Source organism: Mustelus asterias, chromosome 2, assembly GCF_964213995.1.
Source record: "Mustelus asterias chromosome 2, sMusAst1.hap1.1, whole genome shotgun sequence".
NCBI lineage: Eukaryota > Metazoa > Chordata > Chondrichthyes > Carcharhiniformes > Triakidae > Mustelus > Mustelus asterias.
The window spans coordinates 44,693,021-44,716,023 of NC_135802.1; the positions used below are offsets into that span (position 1 = coordinate 44,693,021).

Below are 23,003 nucleotides of genomic sequence, written 5' to 3' on the forward strand. Positions count from 1 at the left end.
GCTCTTTTGGCGAGTAGGTGGGGATTCAATGGGCTGAATGGTCTCCTTCTGTACTGTAAGGATTCTATGCTTCTGTGGAAAGACTGCCTTGTAGATGAGTACAGTCAACAAGTGCCTGTCCAAAGCACTTTTAAAATTCTTACATGGTATGTGGGCATTGCAGACGAGGCATTATTGCCCATCCCTAATTGCGCTTGAGCTAAGTGTCTTGCTTAATCATTTCAGAAGGGCCACACCTTGAATAATTTGATGACTTTTTCCACATTTAGGGCTTCACAACAAAGTTACATATGACCAATAGTGTTAGTGCAGAATGGCTTTGGAGTCATGGAGGTAGTGTTGAGTGGAGTGATTTTGAGCTTTTATTAATTCAGGACTTCTCCTTAGCTTTCTGCAAAAAGAAAAACATGTAAATGCATTTGGTGTTCATTCCTATCATAGGGTTTGGGTCCTCAGAGATTTCTAGGCAATAGCGATGCACTTTTGTCAGGATGGGGGCAGATAGGTTCAACTGGTTTATCTATGAAGCTTTAACCATGAAGTTGAGGTATGTAACATCCACAGTGGGTTAGTAAACAGGGATAGGGGAGGTGGAAGGGGGCAGGAAAACAGCAGGGAGCCACATCAGATTGACCCCCCCCCCCTCGCATATAAGGAGGCCATCAGTTGAATGCAAGCGGTCTCTCTCCAACAGTCCAGAAAGCCATTGGAATTGGAGGCTTCATCCACCAAAGAGAAGGGCATGGGCATCAATAGATATCCTTATGGCCCTTAATGAGCCAAACAGAGGGGATTCCTTTCCAATCCAAGGGGCCTACCACCTCCTCCCCCCACCTTCTCACAATTTTATTTAGACTCCCAAGGGCACCTCCATGTTGATGTCCTCAAGGTTCTGCGGAAAAAGGAGATGGGGGATCCTTTGAGCTGATTTCCTGAACAGACTGTCAGTCATTTGATGGAATGCTTCAATGCCAGAACTTTCAAACACGTACCAAGACATAGCTTGTTTTTTTTCTGAGAATGGCCTACCCTATTAGATCCCTCCTGCTCACCAGAGCCTCACCCCCTCTGCACGTTGCCATCGAGGCAGCTACAATGGAGAAGAGGCTATCGTCCAACTCCTTCTGCTTTGTCCCTTTGCAAAGCAGATTGGGGAAAAGTGAGATTCATCCCAAGCTGAAAAAGGCTTTCGGCATTCTTGGTTTCCTTGGTCAGAGCATTAAATACATGGGTTGGGACGTCTTGTTGAAGTTGTACAACACATTGGTAAGGCTACACTTGGAATACTGTGTATAGTTCTGATCAACCTATTTTAGAAAGGATATTATTAAACTAGAAAGAGTGCAGAAAAGATTTACTAGGATGCTATTGGTACTTGATGGTTTGAGTTACAAGGAGAAGCTGGATAGATTGGGCCTTTTTTCCATGGAGCATAGGAGGCTTAGGGGTGATCCTATAGAGGTCTATAAAATAATGAAGGCCATAGATCAGATAGTCAACATTGTTTCCCGAAGGTAGGAGTCTGAAACTAGAGGGCATAGGTTTAAAGTGAGAGGGGCGAGATACAAAAGGGCTTCACAGCTCCAGGGTCCCGGGTTCGATTCCCGGCTCGGGTCACTATCTGTGTGGAGTTTGCACATTCTCCTCGTGTCTGCGTGGGTTTCCTCCGGGTGCTCCGGTTTCCTCCCACAGTCCAAAGATGTGGGGGTTAGGTTGATTGGCCAGGTTAAAAATTGCCCCTTAGAGTCCTGTGATGCGTAGGTTAGTGGGATTAGTGGGTAAATATGTGGGCGTAGGGCCTGGGTGGGATTGTGGTCGGTGCAGACTCGATGGGCCGAATGGCCTCCTTCTGCACTGTAGGGTTTCTATGATTTCTATGGTCCAGAGGGGCAATTTTTTCACACTGAGGGTGGTGAGTGTCTGGAACAAGCTGCCAGAGGTGGTGGTAGAGGTGAGTACAATTTTGTTTTTTAAAAAGCATTTAGACAGTTACATGGCTAAGATGGGTATAGAGAGATATGGGCCAAATGCAGGCAATTAGGAATAGCTTAAGTGGCAAAAACTGGGTGGCATACTCAAGTTGGGCCGAAGGGCCTGTTTCCATGCTGTAAACCTTTATCACTCTAAGTGGCTCGGTAATGAAGCTCTCTTGTGTTGTACAGGGTGGTTCCCAGGGCACACCAAGATAAACATCAACTGCTCTTGGAGGACCATCAACTCAGTCTTTGATCTGCCTGAAACGTGTTGATCTCCCAATGCAGAGAGCTGTCAACAAATTAAGCGTTGCAAATTGGCACATTCCAAGGTCAAGGAGTATGCGCTAAGGGATGGATAAAAGCTTGGGGCAGCTGCTAGAAAGGCACAAGAAGGGAAAAGGTACACAGTATAGTGAGGTGGAACCTGTGTAAAACCCCTCAGGCTGTATGTTTGACATGTAATGAATATTGTAAATATTAACTAATTGTAGTGAGTACGTAACCACTGTTTGCAAAGCAAATATTGTTATGTAATGCACTTCTCTCAATTTTATGATTAAAGTATATTTTGGGAAATATATTTTTACTTCCAGACATACTTAACATAATTGGCATTTTCTTCTCATTTTTTTCAATGAACCATTCTAAATGCTTCTTATTTTGTTATGCATTAGTTGCAGAATCACAAGTTGTAAAAGCCAAAAAAACAGTCAGCAAAACAAACTGAAAAAGATCTGTTCAAATGTCAAAATATTAGACAACAATGAAGAAGCTCTGGAAGACAAACCAATAAAAAAACAACCCGCTCAATGCACAAAAGCTAAACAATGTTGTCTTGTCAATCCAAATTATGCAGATATAGAACCAGAAGCCAAGACCATAAACGCATACACGAAGTCACTCGTTGTCGGAAAAGAAAATTGTGCGCACTTTCCTGCATAGCTGGCCCTAGTAAGTCACAAGTACAGACACTGTTAAGGTCAGCAAAAGATTCTGACCATAATATCAGTTATTGTGAGGAAGAAAATATGCATACCTTCTTCCTTGTGAGTGGAAAATGTTTAATCCATCAAACTAAAGCCACAAAGACAAAAAAGCGACAAAAGTTTTCCTTGTTACTTGTGATACAAGTAAAATGAAATGCAAGATAAATCCTAAAACCTTTCTGTGAAAGTGAAACATGATCAGGATTTGGGTACCATGGTTCCTCACAAATTAACAGAACTGCTTACTTGTGAGCATTGAGTCTCCCATATGGCATGTTTCGACACGTGGGAGAGGGGAGGGTGGAATTTTCCCATCCTGCCTGCCACTGGAATCGTAAATCGTAGCAGGCGGACCATGCAAAGGTGCGTTGACCTCGGGCAGGATTTTTGAGTTTTGGGGTGAGTAATGCCAAAAAGTCCCGCCCCATAGGATGTTACAAAGCTAGTACAGATACAGCGAACTAGTTTGTCTGATTCATCACAATGTGTTTTGATTGCCAATAGAAAGATGGTGTAATAGAATGGGGAATTGTCAAATCCTTGGGGAATGTGATGTACTTGTGTATGGGTGCAGTAAACTGAACGTTTTCACCCAGGTATATTATGGGCAACCACAGGTTACTTTGTGCATCTATTTGTTTGTATGTTTTGCACTATATTGACTTGATAAAGTGGTAAGAATATGTATTTTTAAATCTGATGCTTTTACATTTAGTGCATCAAATTTTCAATGTTGTGTAGGCACCTTAATCTACAATCGCAAGTTTTGTTTTACTAGTGGTTCTTAAAGCAACAAAATGATTTTAGATGCGTGGAAAATTACAAAAACATAATTAGCCTTAGTAGGCAGCATTTGTGCTGACAAAGTGGTGTTCTAATGTCTTCACTTAAAAGCATACATTTATTCTACGTCTGCAATTTGCATTGGCACAAATTATTTGTGTTATCCGTCGAGAAAACCCTGTAGGAGAGAAAAAGACAGATTAGTCTCTTAGCTGCAGAGCAGGGAATTAATAATTATCTGCACACCATGCTGTGTTTCTAGGGGCAGGTCATGCAAAAGTGTCATTAGTTGACTAGACTCAGTGATTATAACTGTCTAATGAAACTGACCTTCAGTAATATTCCTCTCATGAGCCGCAGGTTAATAAACCTAAAGCAGCCAGCGTAGAGATAGGGTGTTCAAAGTATTTTATCTGTTAGCTGTAAACACAGTTGTGCCATTGCCAGAGGTTGCTCATTACTCATTTTGAAAAATCACAATACTGGTATTTGAAAGAAGTCCCACTTGTTAATTTGCCTTATGCACCTTGCCCTATGTTTTAGCAGACAGTGGGTCTAACTAATTATGTGGAAGAAATACAGTTGTTGCAGAATAAATCATAGAAATAGAGAAATAATCCATCTGCAATATGTTTTAAATATTTTAACCAATTCCTATCCACGGCGTAGGACATTTGGTCAAAATTATTCTTAAAATAAGCACTGGTTAAAAATTTGTGTTTTTGCTGTTTTATATAAATGAAGTTCTTCAATAACAAGGGGCGGATTCTTACCACCGTTCACACTGGTGGTTTTTTCCCAACCCGCCACAGTGAACGGAGACTTGGCTAGCCACCAAATTCTCCGACCTTGCTGCAGCGGGAGCGTGGCGTGAATGGCAGGTAAGATCGCGCTCCTTGTTTAGCCCATCATCCTTTTGTAAGGAGAGGGATTTCGGGTGGGATTTTCCAGCCTCGCCTCTCCCAAAACCGGAAAATCCCGCCCGAGGTCAATGGGCCTTTCCATGGTCCGCCCCTTGCCCGCTCTGATTCCGGGTGGGAGGGTAAAATTTGCCCCTTAATCTTTACATTTTACTGCAGTTGAAGATTTTAAGAAATGTACATTATTTGCATTGTGGAAAAATATGTTTAATTAAAGTCAATAATGTGAAAGGAATAATATTGCTGATAGCATTACAACAAAACATGAAATATGTATCAATGCAGCATTTGTGAGAGTGGGAAAGCCTTAATAAAAATGTCACTCCTTACAACATGTGTTTTATGGCCTAGGAAAGGTTTTATAGCCTCTGAAATTGTCAGCTCATGTAAATCTCATAAATTTGATCAGTGCTTTTCTTATTCACAATAATGACTTCACTATGTCTGCTGCTGGGTGTGCATGTCCCATCTGCCGACGCTGTAAAATAAAACAGTGCATTGATTTTTCTTCAGCTTGTCAATAAAAGGTGACACTTTAAGATTAAACCATACTTAAACATTTTACAAAAGAAGCTTGCACTTGGAATTTTTAATTGTCTGCCTTTGTCATCTGAAAAACAATTTGTTACATCTCCTGGGTTGAACCGAACTGTATACAATGCATAAAACATCTAGGGAATATCTAGCTTACTCTGTGGGTGATTCAAAGTATGGTTCTCTAGTGGTTAAAGCCACAGATGTATTTACAGCTGCCTCATACAGGAATACAAATCATAGTAATTTTGAAAATGATTTCTGTGGATTATTGTTTTAACCTAATTACCTTTTTTAAAATTACATCAAATAGAAACCGAGATTTGTAGATAATATATAAAGATTTACTGCAGAAGTACAAATGATGAGAAATGGAAGAAAAACAAAGACACAAGCTTTAATTTTAAATAACTTGAATCACGCAATTGGGGCTGAAGTGGGCAGTAAATTGTCCTGATACCAGCAGTGAGAAGCCAGGGAGACTTTAACGCACAGACCTCATTTGCATCGAATTAGTTTCTTGCTCGAAACTGCTGGAAGCAGCAGGTGAGATTGCATGAAGGGTAGCAGGCGGTTGTCACTGGGGGAATAAAGAAGTGGCTCCTGGTCCTCCATTAAATCTTAACAAGAGGCCTTATGGGAGGCCTTAACCTTCTACATGAGGCCGGAAAGATTAAAAATTGTAGTAAAATAAATGACATGTTGGGCTTGTTATAGCCAAGCGTCTCTGCGAAGTAGTCCTGGTAGGAAAGCCACAGTGACTTGCAGGCCTCTCTCTAAAATGGCGAGTTAGGCCCCAAGGATGTCATCAGAGGTCTGTCTGACTAATATAGGACCACATTGATTTCTAACAGGCAACTTCCCATCTCCTCTGAAGACTTGATTAGCATTGGTACCTTCAAACAGAGAGCAGGAGTTCAGTAGATTAGTTCCATAGGTGTTTTTAACCACCCGCTCACCCACTATTCCCTGCATGAGCAAGTGAAAATCGCTCAGGCAAAATCGGCTGAGGAGAAGCAAAGAGGGAAACGGCAGTACAGAAATAGGAAAGAGAGGGATCGCATTTTCTGACTTGCGTGCAATTCTATTGCAGATTGACCAGTTATATATTGCCACAGGTGATCGATGCCATTGGAGCAGTTCTAATATTGCTGCGAGAGTGCATTTTTTGCACTTTTTCTACCATAGACTTTTAAAAATCAAATCTCCCTCCTAATTGCCTGGCAGTGACCCATGCTTTACTGCCAACAACCCTCCTGTATTCTTTGTGTGGGCCTGGATGGTCAGTGTTAGTCTGTGAAACACTTACTTTCCTACCAGAGTTTCTGGATAGATATGAAAAGTCGGACATTAAATAATTAACTTTTACCCTCTTCTATCCTAGAGGCCTATTGTAATACTGCTGATTTACTAACTTGACAAAGGCCAGGTATTAAACTTGCTGTCTTCCAATCTATGTAACTCAATTTGATACCATATGGTGCATTTAATCTCGTCTATAAGTCATGGCAATCTAACTTAATTTTGCCAAATTTGTGCAATTACTCTGCATTTATTATTGTATGTGCATTAATAAAATTTGGCAAACAATTTTACCATTTACATTGCGAAATTTAATTTATCTGCACTCATTAAGATTGTGTGGATATTGGCTGGTTTTGAAATGCATCATAGATTGTTACACAATTACAAATCTTTATCTGATGAGAATTACAACATTTGACCAACTCTTGTTTTATTGCAGCTGTGATCTGCTTTCTAAGTCAGCTATGGTACACAATTAAATGAACGTGAGTTCAAATCCACATTAGTGAAAGCCTTGTGCTTAGAAATTACTACAATGACAGCAAGACTTCATAATCATAATGTATCCTTTATCATGACATTAGTGTCAGATCATAGACTCCCTACAGTGCAGAAGGAGGCCATTTGGCCCATCAATCCTACACTGATTCTCTGACAACAATCCCACCCAGGTCCTATTCCCATAACCCCACATATTTACCCCGCTAACCCCCCCTAACCTGAACATCTTGGGGTATCATGGGGCAATTTAGCATGGCCAATCAACCTAACCCAGATGATCAGGAAAAGCTCATGTTACAAAGCAGGGTGGGCGTGTGGTGGAATAGCTCACTTCAGCCAGGTCTGTGGCTAATAAGGTGGAGGTGCCAGTTTTGGACTGGGGTGGGCACAGTAAGAAGTCTCTCAACACTGGGTTAAAGTCCAACGGGTTTACTTGGAATCACGAGCGTTTCGAAGCACTGCTCCTTCACCAGGTGAGTGGAGAGGTAGGTTTCATAAACACGGCATATATAGATGTTGGGTGACGTTTGAGGCTGTCTTGTGAGCGCGGCTGATGAATCTGGTATTGACACATCTCCTGACGGCTATATGACAACTCGTGATTCCTGATGGCACGTGATTCCAAATAAACCTGTTGGACTTTAACCTGGTGTTGTGAGACTTCTTACTATGGCTAACATAGTCATTCAAAAACAACATAGTCACCAGTCAGTTTTAAATAAATCATTCTCTAAACAATGACTTCTGTTTATAGTTGGTATGTTTTTTAAAATCCTCTTTTCCTATAAGAAAAACTGCACGGACGATGACTGTTCATCTCTTTTAACTCGTCTCTCATCACTGCCCTGTGTCTATTTCTCATTCATGAAGCATCCTGGGATGTTTCATTAAAGGTCCTGCATCAATATCAGTTATTATTGTTTGCATTTCCTATGATAGCAGGCAAGTCCCTTTGGTGACATCATGTGTGGTATCAATCTACGACTCCTGAAGATATTAAATTGGGACGGTTTTAATGCTGATATAGAAATCCTCTAATCTCAAAGCAAACACATTTTCGCTTTCCCATCACCACCTCCCCTCCCCCAACCCCGTTTTTATATCATGTTTATAAAGTGTTTTGATACTTCAAAGGAATAATCTTGGTTAAGGCATTTCCATTTGCGTCTTCGTGAGGAAAGCAATCCTAAATACTAAAGCAGTTTCCTACTTGAATTTGTTTTCTGGTTGAAAACCTGCTTCCCTGTAACTATTTTCCTGATTCTTGTCCCCATCATTGCATTCTTTCTGAAGCTGCCCGCTGAGGGATAACAATCCTTCTCTCCAAATCTGGTTCTATTATTCCCTGCTAGTCCACAGAAATCAACATGACATTTAGATAGTTTTTCTTGTCTAAGTACATACTATTAGTGCTATTGTGTATGTAATATGCTGGAGTCTTCATTGGCTTTCTTTTTGGTTGGCATTAGGCCGGGGCCTCACATGAGTCCACATGTATGTTTAACCTCCTCAGGGACATTTGGAGGATATCCCTAAAGCACTGCTATTATCCTAGGAGTCTCCTGCTGCAACTGACTTCTAGGTATAGCAGTTGCTTTAGAGCAGTGATGGGCAACCTGCAGCCCAGGAGTCACATGTGGCCCACCAGACATTTTGTTGACCGTTGCCCACTCTCAGGGTTGCCACATTCCACTGGTTTCCGTCTGCGTAATCTTCTTCGTACTAATATGACTAAAGTGATATGCACATAAAGCAAGGACACATGAAGTGAGGTGCATGCTGATTGCACACAACATTGACTTTGAGAGCTGTGCTCCCTCTGTATCTCCAATCAAAGGGTGAATACTTCTTGCTTTTGTTTTACCATTTTACGTTGATGGTACTGTTAATATATAAATGATAAAGCATTTTCTATAACTCTTAAACAAAGGAGACTACAATGGGATGTGGGAGGAATTGGCTAAGGTAGATTGGGAGCAAAAGCTTTATGGTGGGACAATTGAGGAATAGTAGAGGACTTTCAAAGTGATTTTTCACAGTGCTCAGCAAAATTATATACCAGTTCTAAGGAAGGACTGTAGAAAAAGAGATAATCAGCCATGGATATCTAAGGAAATAAAGGAGGGTTTCAAATTGAAAGAAAAGGCATACAACGTGGCAAAGATTAGTGGGAAACTAGAGGATTGGGAAATCTTTAAAGGTCAACAGAAAGCCACGAAAAAGCTATTTTAAAGAAAAGTAAAATGGATTATGAAAGTAAACTAGCTCAGAATATAAAAACAGATAGCAAAAGTTTCTACATATGTATAGATAAAACGAAAAAGAGGCATTGAACAGATATTTTGTGTTGGTCTTCACAGTGGAAGACACAAATAACATGCCAAAAATTGATGACAAGAAGGCTATGGCAGGTGAGGACCTAGAAAGAGATAGTGTTGGACAAGATAATGGGGCTAACGGTAGAAAAGTCTCCTGGCTCTGATGGAATGCATCCCAGGGTACCAAAAGTGATGGTGGGGGAAATAGCAAATGCATTAGTGGTAATTTACCAAAATTTGCTGGACTCTGGCGTGGTTGCTGCAGACTGGAAAACAGCAAACACGACGCCACTGTTTAAAAAAGGAGGTAGACAAAAGGCAGGTAACTATACACCGGTTAGCTTAACTTTTGTAGCAGGGGAAATGTTTGAATCTATTATCCAGGAAGAAATAGTGAGACATCTGGATATAAAGTGTCCCATTAGAAAGATGCAGCATGCGTTCGTGAAGGGCAGGTCATGTTTGACTAATTTGGTGGAATTCTTTGAGAACATACATGCGCAGTGTAATGGGGAACCTGTAAATGCGTGTATCTGGATTTCCAGAAGGCATTTGACAAGGTGCCGCACCAAAGACTGCTGCATAAGATAAAGGTGTACGGTGTTACGGGTAATGTATTAGCATGGATAGAGGATTGGTTAACTAACATAAAGCAAAGAGTGGGAGGTAAATGGGTATTTTTCTGGTTGGCGATCAATGACTAGTGGCGTGCCTCAGGGATCAGTGTTGAGATGCAATTGTTTACAATTTACATAGATGATTTGGAGTTGGGGGCCAAGTGTAGTGAGTCAAAGTTCGCAGGTGACATTAAGATGAGTGGCAGAGCAAAGTGTGCAGAGGACACAAAGTCTGCAAAGGGATATAGATAGTCTAAGTGAGTGGGCGAGAGTCTGGCAGATGGAGTATAATGTTGGTAAATGTGAGGTCATCCATTTTGGTAGGAATAACAGCAAAATGGACTATTATTTAAATGGTAAAAAATTGTAGCATGCTGCTGTGCAGAGGGACCTGGGTGTCCTTGTGCATGAATCACAAAAAGTTGGTTTGCAGGTGCTGCAGGTAATTAGGAAGGGAAATGGAATTTTGTCCTTCAGTGCTAGAGGGATGGAACTTGAAAACAGCGAGGTTATGTTGCAGCTGTATAAGGTGCTGATGAGGCCACACCTGGAGTACTATGTTCAGTTTTGGTCTCCTTACTTGAGAAAGGATATACTGGCACTGGAGGGGGTGCAGAGGAGATTCACTCGGTTGATTCTGGAGTTGAGATGGTTGGCTTATGAAGAGACACTGAATTGACTGAGGCTATACTCATTGGAATTCAGAAGAATGAGGGGAAATCTTATAGAAACGTATAAGATTATGAAGGGAATAGATAAGATAGAAGCAGGATGGTTGTTTCCACTGGCAGGTGAAACTAGAACTAGGGGGCATGGCCTCAAAATAAGGGGGAGCAGATATAGGACTGAATTGAGGAGGAACTTCTTCACACAAAGGGTTGTAAATCTGTGGAATTCCCAGCCCAGTGTAGCAGTTGAGGCTACCTCTTTGAATGAATGTTTTTAAGGCAAGGATAAATAAATTTTTGAACAGCAAAGGAATTAGGGGCTATGGTGAGCGTGCAGGTAAGTGGAGCTGAGTCCACAAAAAGATCAGCCATGATCTTATTGAATGGCGGAGCAGGCTCGAGGGGCCAGATGGCCTACTCTGCTTCTAGTTCTCATGTTCTTATTAACTCGTTATGACATATTCAGTGTGTAATTAAATGTATTTGATCTTATTCATGAGTCATGGTTAGCAAGTATGTCTGATTTCAATCTTACGGCCCATTGAGAAGAAGGAGGGCCCCACATGCGGCCCACTCTCTGCCTTAGGTTGCTCACCATTGCTTTGGAGTATGGTGTCAAGCATATGACCTATATATCCCACCCGGTGGAGCTGGCTTTGCATCACTAGCTGGGCAGGTTGGTTTGAGGCTGCTGTTGGACCGTCTTTCTTGCCACCAGATTTGAGGGATCTTCCGAAGACACCTCTGGAGGTATTTCTCTTGTGTTTGAGATGCTCCTCTAGGTTGTCCCAGTCTCGAAACAGTGTAGAAGGATGAGGATCACTGCTGTCTGATTACCCATGACCTTGATCTTGGGTTTGAGGTTTGGAGCCTTTCCTCAGTTGGACAAAGGCTGAGCTGGCACATTGGAGTTGATGATGATTTTCATCGAGCCTACATCGAGAGGAGGCTCACAAGATTTGGAAAATGGTCCAACTGTTCCAGAATCTCACCGAGCGGCTAGATGGGGAGAACTGGATCAGAACTAATGTTAATAGGAGAATAATAGACCACGTAAGAGGGAAGTTGTATAGAGACTAGGAGTAGGATGTTCATTTATAAATTGTTAACTTCCCTTCCCACAAGACAAATAAATATTAAGTAGTTTGAAAGCTGTTTGGGCTTTGAAATGTTAAAAGAACTGTGAAAAAAATTACGTATAACTACTTGTATTGACTAGGTCTTTTTCGAAATAGCAACTTTCAGCTTAAGTCAGGAATGTTGATGGAATCTGAGTTTGCAAGGAATACAATTTTTAAAGGTCTTTTGGAAAAAAAGTTTAATGAGAAACAGCTGCTATGGCTCCCTAAATCCAGCTCGAAGAAAAAAAAATCATTATTGAAGTTCTGCCAAGGAAAAAAACAAATCTTTTCTGATAAATTTATTTTGCTCTTGAGGATTCCTAATGCACACCAGAAAAATGAGCCTTGTCACTGACATCACCATGATTTTAGCTGCAGCTTTCAGAGAAAACAGCACATGGAATGGCTGGGAGTAGACAATAACAGTCAGACAGAAAAATGTACCATTTGAGATTGCGGAAAAGATGGAGATAAAAGAAGGACTGGGACTCCTAGAAATCTGAAGCTCGACCTCAAAATGTACAGTTAAGAACGAAAAGGGAAGAATCATCTGAAATCCACACCTCCCTTCTGAAATAAACATAAGAGCAGCATAATTGAAGCTTGTTTCAAAAAAAACACAGATTGAGCATTTTGGGGAAATTAAGTTGGAATTTTGCCACCTTCTAACTTAAGAACCTGAAAAGATTGACCGCAATCTGTTTGGAGTTTATAATCTTGTGTTCTGCGCTTGCTAGTGCACGGGGAAGCTACCACCTCTTACCTTTTGACAGCAGTAGTCCTAATCCTCCTCCATCTGCTGACGTTCTTGGCCTTGACGTCTTGACCTTAAATAGAACTCCCACATCTCCTCCGTTGCCACAAGCTGTATCCAGAGCATGTGTTTCTCTTTTGTGGAAAACATTTCTTTTTGCATCAACAAGTTTTAATCTTTATATCAAGCTGATGTCTATGAAATTCTGGACAGTTTACAAGTAAATGCTTTGTAACCGATTACAAATCCTACATCACCTTTAGATGCCAACCTTTTTCTTTGTGTCCCATTGGTACTGCTTGTGGTCAGAAACCTTCAAATTTTCTACTTGTGTTTTTAAACTCCAAATGTACATCTTGCACGTTGTTCCTTAATACCCCCGTGCTTAATGCAATGACATTAAGATGACTTGTTCCACACTTTTGTTTGAATAAGCTTTGTATCGCCTACTACTTACCTCTCCTCTTGCCTGTTTTAACATTGGTGCCCACATGAGGCTCTTGCCCTTTGCCATTAACTTCTCAAAAAAAAACTTAGCTTCCAGTTTGCTTTAACTAAATTAGCAAAGGTAGGTTATACATCAATATAGTTGGTCATAACTGAAAAGTATATAATCTAGGCGGTACAGTGGTTAGCACTGCTGCCTCACAATGCCAGGGACCAGGGTTCAATTCCGGTCTTGGGTAACTGTGTGAAGTTTGCACATTCTCCCTGTGTCTACATGGGTTTCCTCCGGGTGCTCCGGTCTCTTCCCACAGTCCAAAAGACGTGCTGGTTAGGTACATTGGCCGTGCTAAATTCTCCCTCAGTGTACCCGAACAGGCACTGGAGTGTGGCGACTAGGGGATTTTCACAGTAGCTTCATTGCAGTGTTAATGTAAGCCTACTTGTGACACGAATAAATAAACTTTAACTATATTTCACTTCTATCCATGTCAATTTTCACTAGATTTTCTCTCATCCACCACCCTCCCCTCCACCCACACCAACAAAATGGCTTTGTTCAGACCATTTTATTTTGTTTTCTTCTTTTCTTCATATCTATTCTTCTGCGCTCATTAACAAAGAGGAACTCTTTTCATTGCTCCATTATTACTTTTAAAAATGTACTTTCAGAGTCCTTGGTGGCCTCCCCTTTCTAATAACCCTTTCGTACCACAATTTCTAGGAAAGTTAAGTAGTTTCATTTTGTTTTAGCACTTCATGTTACTAAGTTGTACCATTTGTGACCAAATCTTTCAACCTTTTAATGCAATCTTTTAATATAATTTTACTTATCCTCCAATCAACCAATGGATTAGATCGATGTTCTGAGGTCCTGCCTCATCCAGCCATAAATAGCGGTGACCAATTAAACAACTCATAGAATCCCTACTGTGCAAAAGGAGGCCATTCAGCCCATCAAGCCTGTGCTGACAATCCCACCCAGGTCCTATCCCCATAACCTCACACATTTACCCTGCTAATCCTCTTGACACTAACGTTAAATTTAGCATGGCTAATCAACCTAAGCCTGCAAATCTTTGGAGTGTGGGAGGAAACAGGAGCACCCAGAGGAAACCCACACATGGGGAAAATGTGCAAACTCCACACAGTTACCCAAGGCCGGAATTGAACCCGGGTCCCTGGAGCTGTGAGGCAGCAGTGCTCACCCCTGTGCCACATGCCACTCACTGGAGGAGGAGGCTCCACAAATATCCCCATCCTCAATAATGGAGGAGCCCAGCACAACAGTGCAAAAGATAAGGCATTCGCAACAATCTTTAGCCAGAAGTGCTGAGTGGATGATCCATCTTGGCCTCCTCCAGAGGTTCCCAACATCACAGATGCCAGTCTTCAATCAATTTGATTCACTCCACATGACATCAAGAAACAGCTGAAGGCACTGAACACTGCAAAGGCTATGGGCCCTGACAATATTTCTGCGATACTGCTGAAGACTTGTACTCCAGAACTTACTGCGTCCCTAACTAAGCTGTGCCAGTGCAGCTAAAACACTGGCATCTACCAAGCAATGTGGAAAATTGCCTAAATCCTGAGCACACACAGGACAAATCCAACCTGGCTAATTACTTCGCTATCAGTCTACTCTCAATCATCAGTGAAGCAATGGAAGGGGTCATCAGCAGTGCACTCAACTGGCACTTGCTTAACATTAACCTGCTCACTGATGCCAATTCTGTTTCTACCAGGGTCACTCGGCTCCTGACCTCATTATAACCTTGGACAAAAGAGCTGACCCCCAGAGGTGAGGTGAGTGTGACTGCCCTTGACATCAAGGCAGCATTTGACTGAGTGTCACATCAAGGAGTCCCGACTAAACTGGAGTCAATGGGAATGGCGGGAAACTCTTTGCTGGTTCAACTCGTACCTAGTAAAATGGAAGATTATAGTGTTTGTTGGAGGTCAGTCATCTTAGCTCCAGAACATCACTGCAAGAATTTCTCAGGATGGTGTCCTAGGCCCAGCCATCTTCAGCTGTTTCATCAATGACCTTCCCTCCATCATAAGGTCAAAAGTGGGGATGTTCGCCGATGATTGCACAATGTTCAGCACCATTCGCGACGATTCAGATACTCGAGCAGTCCATGTCTAAATGCAACAAGACCTGGACAATATCCAGGCTTGGACTGACAATTGACAAGTAACATTAGCACCACACAAGTGCCAGGCAATGACCATCTCTAACAAGAGAGGATCTGCCCTTGACATTCAATGGTATTATCATCGCTGAATTCCTGACTATCAATATCCTGGGTGTTTACCAGTGACCAGAATCTGAATTGGATTAGGCATATAAATATTGTGGCTACAAGGGCAGGTCAGAGGTACGGAGTTCTTGGACGGGTAACTCACCTCCTGACTCCCCAGAGTGTGTCCACATTCTACAAGACGCAAGTCAGGAGTGTAATGAAATACTCTCCACTTGCCTGGATGATTGCAGCTCCAACAACGCTGAAGAAACTCAACACCATCCTGGACAAAGCAGCCCCTCTTGAATGGCACCCCTTCCACAAGCGTTCATTCCCTCTACCACCAAGGCACAGTGGCAGCAGTGCGTATCATCTACAAGATAGCACTGCAGGAACTAATCAAGGCACCTTAGACAGCACCTTCCAAACCCATGACCATCTGGACGCGATGTGGGAACAAGGGCAGCAGGTACCTGGGAACACCACCACCACCACCTGGAAGTTCCCCTCCAAATCGCTCACCAACCTGACTTGGAAATATATCGGCTTACCTTCACTGTCAGTGGGTCAGAATCCTGGAAATCCCTCCCAAACACCACTGTGGGTGTACCTACACCACATGGGCTGCAGCAGTTCAAGAAGGGAGTTCACCACCACCTGTTTAAGGGCAATTCGGGATGGGCAATGAATGCTGGTCTAGCCAGCTAAGCCCTCACCTCTTGGCCGAATAAAGTAACTGCTTGAGATCGTCTCACAATTCACAGAATCACAAGGCTATGTCCCTTTTAAGAGATTCTGTAGTCTCAACAGATGGTTCTGGTGATCTGCTCACATAAACTATTTATATATCTTAGCTTGGAACCTTGCTCAGTTATTTTTGCCTCCTGACTCCTGTTGTTTCCCTTTACCAGAAAATGTTCTGCAGCTTCACTTCTTCAGAAGTGGTTGTAATTGCAACCCACGTATCTTCAGCAGAAAATTGTTAGGTGTTTTGTGAATGGTTCTTGGACAAACTATGCAATTTATTTGACAGCCTATAATATTTTGCAATAAGTGAAATGAATACACCAAGATACAAACAAAAATGCTATTTGCATGACTACAAAACACCAGCATTATAAATGGAAGCCTGTGCTACTGATGCATGCCAAGTGCAAAGAGGGGCGAGGTATACATGTGAGATGTGCAGGAGAACATATTTACCACCTCGAGAATCCTGTGTTGCTGCTCAACTACTATTGCTATCTTGACTGGCATGTGCGCTATGCTTCTCGGCCTTTTGGCTAAGATCAGGTGTAGTATGGACAGGCTGCACTTGGTTGAGGTCATTAGGATGCATTTAAGCTTCATTTGAAGCAATTTTTAAAAGCGGCATCTCGGCCTTTTGGCTAAGATGCAAATGAGATAAAGCCTTGGAGGAGGTGCAATGTCTGCTCCTATCAGCTTGGATCATGTAGATCAAGCCCAAGACAGGAGTGGAGGCCCTGTCTTGTCAGCTTGGATCGGAAATGTCTCAACTTGTTGAGACTCTGAATTGGACTTGATCTGATTGAATTGGAAAAGCATGAAAAACAAATGGCTGCAGACTTAATAGCTTAAAAGCTGTTGTGCACCTCTGCCCAGTTCAAAACAAGAGACCGCACTCTTAGAAGCCCTAGAGTAAAAATTGTACTCATTCCTGAATAACGGCTATAGTGATTAGGAATGAAGGTGAAATCTGAGGATATTGATTCATAACAATGGCTTCTGCCAAGCCACTTGGTGGACACATTGTTTCAACCAAATTCCAGAGCCATCTAATGGAAAAAGAGCAAAGGAAAGAATAGGCCTTTACAGTTCCTTATCATGGCCGGAATTCTCCCATCCCGCCCGCCCCTGAAATGTTAGCAGGCAGGTTGCAGAGAATGTGAAACGCTGTTGACGGTCGGGTGGGAGTTTCCAGCTTTTAGACCAACCCGGCCAGAGAATTCCGTCCATATCTTTCAGGACGCTGTACTTCATGTCCAACCAACTACTTTGTGGAAATGGAGTCTGTTAAGCTATTTAGGAAGATGAGGCAGCCACATTGTACACAGCAAATGACAGCAAACAGCAATGAGATGAATAGCAAGTTAAAATTGTAAGGGAAATGTTAGCCAGAATAGTGCCCTACAATTTTTAATGTTCTCCAATGTTTCAAAATCTCACCTGTGCACTCCCTTTGTATTGCAAAGAGGAAATTCTTCACAAACTCAGTGAGCAACATGAGGGATAGACTTATAAATAGACCATAAGACTTGGGAGTGGAATTAGGCCACTTGATCCATCAAGTCTGCTCCGCCATTCAATCATGGCTGATATTTTTCTCATTCTCATTCCCCTGCCTTTATAAGACCATAAAACGTAGTAGAACTAAAAATCCTGAAAGCATTTTAAGTAGTAATTTGAAGGTGGGGTGGGGCTGGTGTTGGCGTCTCTCAGGATGAACAACTTAAATTGACCAAATTGCTTCTTCATCATCGTTGTCTTGTAAGTTATTGTCTTGATAACAAAGTCAAGACTAATATACAGTGCTGTCGATTGGCCCAAACTGATGTCACCTCTTGCATCAATTATTTTGAGCCTTGGTTATTTTTTTTTAGATGTTCAGTCTTAGTTTGCAAAAATTATAAAACTTATGTTACAGAGAACATATGAACATAAGAAATCGGAGTGGGCATAGGCCATTCGGCCCCTTGATCCTGCTCTGCCATTCAATAAGATCATGGCTGACCTAATCGAATCTCCACTCTACCTTTCTTCCTTCCCCCATGACACCCTTGTAGATCAAAATTCAGACTAACTCAGCCTTGAATATATTCAATGACTCAGCCTCCATTGCACTCTGGGGTAGAGAATTCCAAAGGTTAATGACTAAAGAAATTCTTCCTTATCTTTTGTCGTAAACTGGACCTGTATTGTTGAACCTCCCCAGTTTGGGATTTCCCCCATGCGGGGAAAGATCCTCGCAGCATCGACCCTGTCAGGCCTACTCAGATTCTTGTATGTTTCAATGAGATCTCTTCTCATTCCTCTGAACTCCAAAGAGTAAAGGCCCAACTTGATCAGTCTTTACTTGTTAGGCAACCCCTTCATCCCTTCTCTGAACTGCCTCCAATGCCAGTGTATCCCTCCTTAAGTAAGGAGACCAAAACTTGTACACCGTACTCTAGGTATAGTTTCACCGATGTCCTTTGCAGTTGATGTAAGACTTTCCTACTTTTATACTCTGTCCCCCTTGCAATAAAGGCCAAAATACATTTGCCCTCATTATTGCTGACCGTGCCTGCATGCTAGCTTTTTGTGATTCATGTAAGAGGACATTCAGATCTCTGTATCATCACATTCTGTAGTCTCTTTCTATTTCAATAATATTTTGCTTTTTTTATTCATCTTCACATCTTCCCACATTGTACTCCATCTGTCAATTTTTCCCACTCATTAATGAAGGCATCTTCATTGGCCATTAGGTCCTGGGCTGGACCTCAACCCTCCGCTTCGAGGCAGAGGTACTCACTGTACCACTACTCCTAGGGGAATCTAAAACTAGAGGGCATAGGTTTCGGGTGAGAGGGGAGGGATACAAAAGTGTCCAGAGGGGCAACTTTTTCACACACAGGGTGGTGAGTGTCTGGAACAAGCTGCCAGAGGTAGTAGTAGAGGCGGGTACAATTTTATCTTTTAAAAAGCATTTAGATAGTTACATGGGTACGATGGGTATAGAGGGATATGGGCCAAATGCATGCAATTGGGATTAGTTTAAGGTTTTTTTTTAAAAAAGGGCGGCATGGACAAGTTGGGCCGAAGGGCCTGTTTCCATGCTGTAAACCTCTGACTCTAAGACCACCTCTTATCTTTTAGAAACATAGAAAAACTACAGCACAAACAGGCCCTTCGGCCCACAAGTTGTGCCGAACACATCCCTACCTTCTAGACCTACCTATAACCCTCCATCCTATTAAGCTCCATGTACTCATCCAGGAGTCTCTTAAAAGACCCTATTGAGTTCGCCTCCACCACCAATGACGGCAGCCGATTCCACTCGCCCACCACCCTCTGTGTGAAAAACTTACGCCTAACATCTCCCCTGTACCTACCCCCCAGCACCTTAAACCTGTGTCCTCTCATAGCAGCCATTTCCACCCTGGGAAAAAGCCTCTGAGAGTCCACCCGATCTATGCCTCTCAACATCTTATACACCTCTATTAGGTCTCCTCTCATCCTTCGTCTCTCCAAGGAGAAAAGACCGAGCTCCCTCAGCCTATCCTCATAAGGCATGCCACTCAATCCAGGCAACATCCTTGTAAATCCCCTCTGCACCCTTTCAATCTTTTCCACATCCTTCCGAAAGTGAGGCGACCAGAACTGAGCACAGTACTCCAAGTGGGGTCTGACGAGGGTTTTGCAGTTACCTTTTGCATGGCACCTTATCGAATGCCTTTTGGGAATCCAAATACACTTTTCTGGTGTTCTGTTTTATCCATCCTGCTTTTGAAATCCTCAAATTTATCAAACATTATTTCCCTTTCACAAAACCATGTTGATCCTACCCGATAAAAGCAAATTACTGCGGATGCTGGAATCTGAAAACAAAAGAGAAAATGCTGGAAAATCTCAGCAGGTTTTGGCAGCATCTGTAAGGAGAGAAAAGAGTTGACATTTCGAGTCCAGATGACCCTTTGTCGAAGCTTTGATAAAGGGTCATCTGGACTCGAAATGTCAGCACTTTTCTCTCCTTACAGATGCTGCCAGACCTGCTGAGATTTTCCAGCATTTTCTCTTTTGATCCTATCCGATTGTATTGCAATTTTCTAGATGACCTACTACTGCTTCCTTAAGAATGAATTCCAGCATTTTCCCAATGACAGATGTTAGGCTAACTGACCTATAGTTTCCAGCTTCCTGACTGCCTCACATAGGGGTGTTACATTTGCTGCTTCCCAATCCACTGGGACTTTTCCAGATTCTAAGGAATTTTGGAAGATGGAATCCAATGTTTCCCCTATCTTGCAGTGACTTCTTTTAAGAGCCAAGGATGCAGGCCACTGTGGGACTTGTCAGACTTTAGTTCCATTAATTTTCCTAGTGCTTTTTCTCTGATAATTCGTTAAAAGTTCCACCCTGTCTTTTGTCCCTTTGACTTCCTACTCTTGGTGTGCTGCTGTATTTTCTACAGTGAAGACAGATACAAAATGTATATTTAAAATCTCTGCTGTTTCCTTGTTTCCCATTATTAATTCTCCAATCTCATCCTCAAGAAGACCACCGTTTACATTAGTTGCTCTCTTCCTTTTTTATATGTTTTTAGTCTTCTTATTGTTTCACATGTTAAGCAATTGCCTGATATTATTAATTGCTTTCTGCTTCCACTCCTCTCTCTCTTTCTCTCTCTCTGTTCTTCCTGACCTGTCAACTTTACTTTGTAATATTGGAATCGTCTCACACCTATTATCAAATTGATTTTTGTTTTTTGCAGCCTCTATTTATGTAAACAGGTGTTTCTGTTTGTTTAAGGACACGGGTATTGCAAACTGAACATAGATACTGACATTTGTGAGATGGGAAAGGAAAACTTTAATATAGGATCTTTCTAAGGATGAAGTGTCATTGGATCACAAATTTGGTGCTAATATTTTTTTAATTTGTGACACGGCTGTAATTCAATTTTGAGGCGTTAAATATATGTATACATAGAAAAGTAACTTGTCTTGCCTTTCAATTTTATTGTTGCTTTTACTTCTCCTGATTTGTTGGAAATTTGCATCGCTGGTTTGTGGTTCAATGATGGGCAGAAACAAGTGAGGTGTAAATTCAGTGTGCACAGTAAGAAGTCTCACAACACCAGGTTAGATTCAATGAGGCTAATATTACCAGAATGATGAGGCTACGAATTAAAATTGGAAATTTTAGAGAAACACTATTGTACAGCAAAGTTTGGAGCAAGTGGGGGAAAAGTATTCATAGATTGCTTCTGTTAATTTTTGTTTTGTGATTATCAGTTTGGTGCTTGGAATTATAAAAGGTGTGAGAAGATGGTAACTATTGTTACGTAGCTGACAGTGCAGCTATCTTTCACACAAGAAGCCCCAAACGTCAGTGACTTCAAGTTTGTTTTTGGTAATGTTGATTGAGCAATGTGGATTCAGAACCCAGGAAGGCTCCCAGCCTTTCAAATAGCGGCACTGGATTGTTACCATCCACCAGAGCAGCCAGACAGAGTCTTGATTTAAAATATTTCTTTCTACAAACAGAATAATTAGCAATGCAACAGTCCCTCGGTTTGATGTTTGGCCTACATTAAGTGCGCAAGCACTGGGATGAGTCTTGAACCTCAGCCACCTGACTTTGGTGCAAGTGGTTTTTTTTATTCATTCGTGGGAGATGGGCGTCGCTGGCTGGCCAGCATTTATTGCCCATCCTGAGTTGCCCTTGAGAAGGTGGTGGTGAGCCGCCACCTTGAATCACTGCAATCCACGTACTGTGGGTTGACCCGCAATGTTGCTAGGGAGGGAATTCCAGGATTTTGACACAGCGACTGCAAAGGAATAGCGATATATTTCCAAGTCAGGATGATGAGTGGCTTGGAGAGTAACTTGCAGGTGGTGGTGTTCCCATGTATCTGCTGCCCTGTCCTTCTAGATGGAAGTGGTCGTGGGTTTGGAAGGTGCTGTCTAAGGATCTATGGTGAATTTCTGCAGTGCTTCTGTAGATAGTACACATTGCTGCTATTGAGCGTCGGTGGTGGAGGGAGTGGATGTTTGAGGATGTGGTGCCAATCAAGTGGGTCACTTTATCCTGAATGGTGTCAAGCTTCTTGAGTGTTGTTGGAGCTGCACCCTTCCAGGCAAGTGGGGAGTGTTCCATTACACCCCTGACTTGTGTGTTGCCAGTTATGCCAAGATGACACCTGGTAATTGTGCTTTCCTTCTCCAATCTTTGTTTTTTATATTAGATTCCATCCATTAATAGTTCATCGCCAATGAGGTGAATGGCTTTTAAGCCTTTGCCCACTGCCAGTCTCACTCAACTGAAAGCTTGCTGATAAGAGCTCACAAGTGCACAAGGACGTTATCCCAAAAGATCACAAGGCATTCAATTCACTGTCAAATAAGCTGCATCTTTTCCTTTCAGAATTCAGTGACACGGAGTGCTCCCTTTTCAAATGACTCACAAGGTCGAAGTGGCGCTCGTTTTCACACCACGTGCGACAGGAGATATGTGGTCAAAACTATATCCAGCGAAGATGTGGCTGAAATGCATAACATTTTGAAGAAATACCATCAGGTAATTCTTAGAAGTTCTTAGAATAATGTATGAAAGAGGGAACTTTTTTGTTGTTTTAAATGATAGAGCAGTGCTCCTTCCTAGCACTGATGAGAATAATTATGTTAAGTACTTCAGAAAAGACATATTCCATCACATTCTTCATTCCGCATCCTGAATAAAAGTCTACCTAGAATGTTATCTTTGACAGAAGTCAAAGTATATTTAAATGAAATGTGAGCCAGAAGTTTATGATTATGCCTTTCCTTTGTGTATTTTTCCCCCAATAACTAAAATGGACCTCAACAGCAGAAACAACTTATATTTAGATAGTAACTTTAACATGATGAAATATCCTACGACACTTCTCAGAGTATGACACAAGACACGAGGAGATACTAGGTCACATAACCAAAAGCTTGATTAACAATTGTAGACTTTAGAAAGCGTCTTAAAGGAGAAAAGTGAAGTGGAGAGGTGCAGCAAAGGCATTTCAGAGCTTTGGCCGAGGCCACTGAAAGCATGGCTGCCAATGACGGAGCAGTT

At 42.0% G+C, this 23,003-nt stretch overlaps 1 protein-coding gene across 1 annotated transcript in view; it reads left to right on the forward strand.

Moving 5' to 3' along the window:
• Nucleotides 1-23,003, forward strand: part of pip4k2aa (phosphatidylinositol-5-phosphate 4-kinase, type II, alpha a) — a 194,283-nt gene that overhangs the window by 121,576 nt on the left and 49,704 nt on the right. The window contains exon 4 of the mRNA XM_078234551.1: nt 22,326-22,478. Within this exon, the coding sequence (XP_078090677.1) occupies nt 22,326-22,478 (153 nt within the window). The remainder of the gene's footprint in view (nt 1-22,325; nt 22,479-23,003) is intronic.